A 4,741-nucleotide genomic window follows, 5' to 3' on the forward strand; every position below is an offset into this window, starting at 1 on the left:
GGAAACTTGAAATTACAGGTCACTTTCCATTTTGGGAAACTTTTGCTTTGACTTCAAAATTTTCAAGATAGATGTTTGAAATGATGAATAGGCCTTGTTTGAACATGAATGGGATGTCTCAAATCATTTCCCACACCTCAAAGCCCTCAGTTGACTGCACAGTTGATAATTTGGTCCTCAGATGACCTTGACAAAGCCTGGTGAACTTGAGGTTCCACCACTTGGGGAAAATACTCCAAAATGAACCTCTAGCTCATATGAGCTCAATATGATGTCATGTGGTCCTCATCTCAAGAAAATACCATCAGATTTTGTACAAAGGAATTCCTTGAAATGCTTGACCTGATGATTGCTTGGACTGCAAAACAAATGTTAGATGACATATTTTTGGTGCTTTTGGTTAGTGATTAAAACAAGAAAAACAATGATATACAATGCAAGCATGCCTAGTGATCTCAAACCACTCACAGGAGATCCCAACCAAAGGGAAAGGAAGGCAAGATGCTCAAAGATCCTTGAGGCTATGCAATGCTATGGTATGATGCCATGAGGGATCTTAGGGACAAAATTGGGGTCTTACATCGTGGATCCGCTTGATTCGAATGTGAAAAGAGTGAGAAAAGCTTGGACAAGCATAGTCCGTATTGGCCATGAATGGGGAAAGAAAAATATCCTAGCCAAGGAACCCTACTATGTGTGGGTAAAAGAGAGGGCTAAGGTGGTTAAGATGCCGTTTCTGTTTGATCCTTCTTCATTCCCGTTGATGCCTGAGCCCGAGCCTATCCTACAAGAGGACATGGACAAACTTACCAGCCAAATCAAAGAGCTCGAGTTGGAAAACACTCAACTACGAGTCGAACTCAATCGCGCCAAGGAACATAACCACGTCTTGGAGGATAAGGGTAAGCAAGTCTGTGAAAAATTTGAAGATAGCAAGAAAAGGCTCCGATTAGCCGAGGGACAAAGAGTTTGGGTTGGTGGAGCTTTACAAGGAGCTAATTCTGAGCTAGATTTCCGTAACGAGGAGTTGGATCGAGCATCCCGAATCATCAAGGACCTTGAAAATACTGTCGAGAGGTCTAATGCCATGAAGAAAGAAGCGAGGGAAGATTACGAGGCCCAGATTCTCGAACTAAGGACCACTCTAAAAGAGTATAAGGATTTGCTAGCCAAGGAGCAACTAGAGAAAGAAAAGATTCATCGAAGCTTCATGCGTGAGCAGTTCAACCTTGGACGAGCTTGCGAGCAAATCAAGAACTTGAAGAGGGGAATCTATGACCAAGCCTATGTAGAATTGCAAAACAACTGCAGACATTGGGAGGAGCGTTGCTATGAATTCGAAGCTGCCATTGTTCAAAGGGACGAAATCATCCATAATCTCCAAGTCCTTTACGAAGAATGGAGGGACAAGTACACCAACATGACAGTATTAACCAACTATGCCCTTCAAGACTTTCCCGACAAGTTGAAGGAGGCAGATCTGATCATGTGCCCAGATAATACCCCCAAAGAGGTCTACCACTTCGTCAAGTTCTGCAAAAGAACAATGGCCGAACTCATCACCGACATTGAGGCTCTCCGCAAGTCTCAAGGGGTCACTTTTAGGGTGGATATCTAGTTGGTTTATTTTGCTTTCATTACTTGTATTTTGCAACTTCTATGTATTGCTATCTATTTTCCCTTCAAAGGATGAATGAAAGTTGCGATTTTTTCTCTATTGTGTTTTCCTATTTCATGATTGTAAACGAGAATCGTCAAGTAGTTTTTTTTGCAATGAATAAACATGAATAACTAAAAAGAGTTTTGCTTTAACAAGAAAAAATTCATGCATCATATGCATCTTTCGAAACACAAAAAACATAAAAAACTCATCCATCCACCCTTTTTTCCTTCCAGAACCACTCTCCAAAGCTGACTTTTTGGTACGATACACGAGGACGTCGACAAGCTGTCATGGAGCAACTTCAAGAGAACCAAGTTGTCCTTCAGGAAGAAGTATCCCAAATGCGGTCCCAAATGCGGCAATTGATGGAGACTATTCAAGTAGTCGCAAGAGGCCAGGAGGTTATGGCAAAAATGCAAGAAGAAATGAATCAACGTGCTAGTACTACCAATCCTCCTACCTCTCAAACGGTCGAGAATCCGACTCCAGTTCCTCAAGCTGATCCTCCAATTAACATTAATACACCCGACAGTGTTCCAAACGACAATCCTCGTCCTCATGCTCCTGAGACAGACGACCAACTTGATGCATTCTTCAGCCCAAGGGACGTTTCTCAGGATGACGTCTTCGGTTCCGCAACCAACAAGGTGGAGAGGAAGGTAAAGGCTATCGAGGAAAAGCTCAAGGCAATGGGGAGCACTGACATTTTGGGCCTCGATGCGGTAGAAATGTGCTTAGTACCTGGGGTCATCATTCCGGCCAAGTTCAAAGTTCCGGACTTTGAAAAATATAAGGGAAATAGCGACCCTAGGACACACATTAGGGCATACTGCCGAAAGATGGCTGCCTATTCCAGCGATGATCAACTTTTAATGCATTTTTTCCAAGATTCCCTCAGTGGGACATCTTTGGATTGGTACATGCAACTCGAGAGCAATCATGTTCACACCTGGAGGGAAATGGCTGAGGCATTCCTCAAGCACTATCAGTACAACACTGATATGACACCTAATCGCACGCAGTTGCAAAGTCTGACTCAGAGGTCTGAGGAGTCCTTCAAAGAGTATGCCCAGCGGTGGAGGGAATTAGCTGCTAGGGTACAACCCCCGTTACTAGAAAGAGAACTGGTAGACATGTTTATGGGAAACTTGCAAGGTCCATACCTTGATAGAATGGTAGGGAGCACCTCTTCAGGCTTTTCAGACCTGGTATTAGCCGGTGAAAGGATAGAAAATATGATTAAAATGGGAAAGATCCAGAACTCTGCCAGTACTTCTAGTGCATCAAAGAAACCTTTTGTTCCCTATGGTAAAAAACGAGAAGGCGAGACCAATGTTGCCTCCATCATTCATACAAGAAATCCCACTTATCCACAAGTAGCTGCCATAGCTCCCGTCCAACCAAGTCAACAACAACCATTTGTAATTCCTGTTCAAACTCAACAACAACAACAGTATCAACAACAACCGCAACGTCATCAACCACAATATCAACAACAACAAAGGATGCGAAGGCCCGAGAGAAGATTTGAACCAGTTCCCATGCCTTATAGCCACATTCTACCATATTTATTAAGGGGATCACTTGTGCAACTAAGAGAGTTAGGACCCCCACCAGCGGTTCTTCCTCCCGGTTATGATGCAAATTCCCGCTGTGAATTTCATTCTGGCGCTCCTGGGCACTCGATCGAGAATTGTAAAGCATTAAAGTACAAAATTCAAGATCTTATTGATTCTAAGGCAATCACGTTCGCCCCCAAGGGGCCGAATGTAAATAATAACCCGATGCCCCCTCACAACAATGCATCAGTGAATATGATGGAGGCTGACAATGGAAGGAGATTGATGTCTTGTGTGGACGAGTTAAAAACACCACTCATCGAGATCAAGAATGCTTTAGTGAAGAATAATACCTTTCCCATCTGTAGTAATGACTGTGAACATTGTCTGATTAACCCGCAACAATGTAGAACACTGAAGTCTGTCATACAACAATTAATGAACCAAGGGATCTTGGTGGTAGACTGCCCGTCCACAAAGGAAGATGTGTCTACCCTCGAGATACCATACGATGAAGTCCCTCCTCTGCAAATTCCATATGACTTCTCTCAGTTAACTCTGTCGACAAATCCTGTTACTTCAATCGTAATAACAGTTCCCACACCATTCCCATATGTTGACACCAAGGCAGTCCCATGGATGTATGACACCTCAGTCTACATTCATGGTCAGAAGGTGCAAGAAGAACCGTTGAAGTCTAGTGACTCAATGATCAATATCACCGGCACTAGCGGAGTCACGAGAAGTGGAAGGATATTTGCGCCGACACCCACTCCAATTGGAAGTATCAATCCTTCAACTTCAGACAAAGGCAAACAAATTGATGGCGCTCAGCAAAGACAAGACCCCGCACCTTCAAGTGAAGTAGACGAGTTCTTACGCATTATCAAGAAGAGCGATTATCGAGTAGTTGATCAGCTTAACTAGACACCCTCAAAGATCTCAATGTTGTCTTTATTAATGTGCTCGGAGGCCCATAGGGAGGCTTTGGTAAAGTTTCTGAGGACAACTCACGTACCGCAAGAGATATCTGTTTGTCAGTTTGAAGGAGTAGTTAACAATATCGCTACTAGCTTAAGCTTGGGTTTCAGTGATGAAGAGCTTCCCGCCGAGGGAGGAATCATAACAAGGCTCTCCATATTTCTATTGAGTGTGTGGACACAATCCTATCAAGAGTTTTGATAGACACTGGGTCCTCCCTCAATGTGATGCCCAAGAGCTCCTTTGCTAAACTAACTATTGAAGGACTCGTAATGAAGCCGAGTGAGCTTATAATAAGAGCATTTGATGGGACTAGAAGGAATGTAATCGGTGAGGTGAATTTTCCTATGAAGATTGGTCCCCATATTTTCCTTATCACTTTCTTCGTAATGGATATCTATCCAGCCTACAGTTGTCTACTTGGGAGGCCTTGGATCCATTCAGCTGGTGCAGTCACTTCAACGCTCCACCAAAAATTGAAATTCTTAGCTGATGATAAGCTAGTTGTTGTCGAGGGTGAGGAGGACATTATGGTAAG

General features: G+C 43.3%; 1 protein-coding gene across 1 annotated transcript; it reads left to right on the forward strand.

The window, feature by feature from the left end:
* The first annotated feature begins 1,953 nt into the window (after positions 1-1,953).
* LOC127080976 (uncharacterized) lies at positions 1,954-4,149 on the forward strand. Its single transcript, XM_051021261.1, has 2 exons — positions 1,954-3,116; positions 3,240-4,149. Exons 1-2 carry the CDS (start codon positions 1,954-1,956, stop codon positions 4,147-4,149), a joined length of 2,073 nt encoding a protein of 690 aa, XP_050877218.1.
* The last annotated feature ends 592 nt before the right edge of the window (positions 4,150-4,741 follow it).

Source organism: Lathyrus oleraceus, chromosome 5 (genome assembly GCF_024323335.1).
Source record: "Lathyrus oleraceus cultivar Zhongwan6 chromosome 5, CAAS_Psat_ZW6_1.0, whole genome shotgun sequence".
NCBI lineage: Eukaryota > Viridiplantae > Streptophyta > Magnoliopsida > Fabales > Fabaceae > Lathyrus > Lathyrus oleraceus.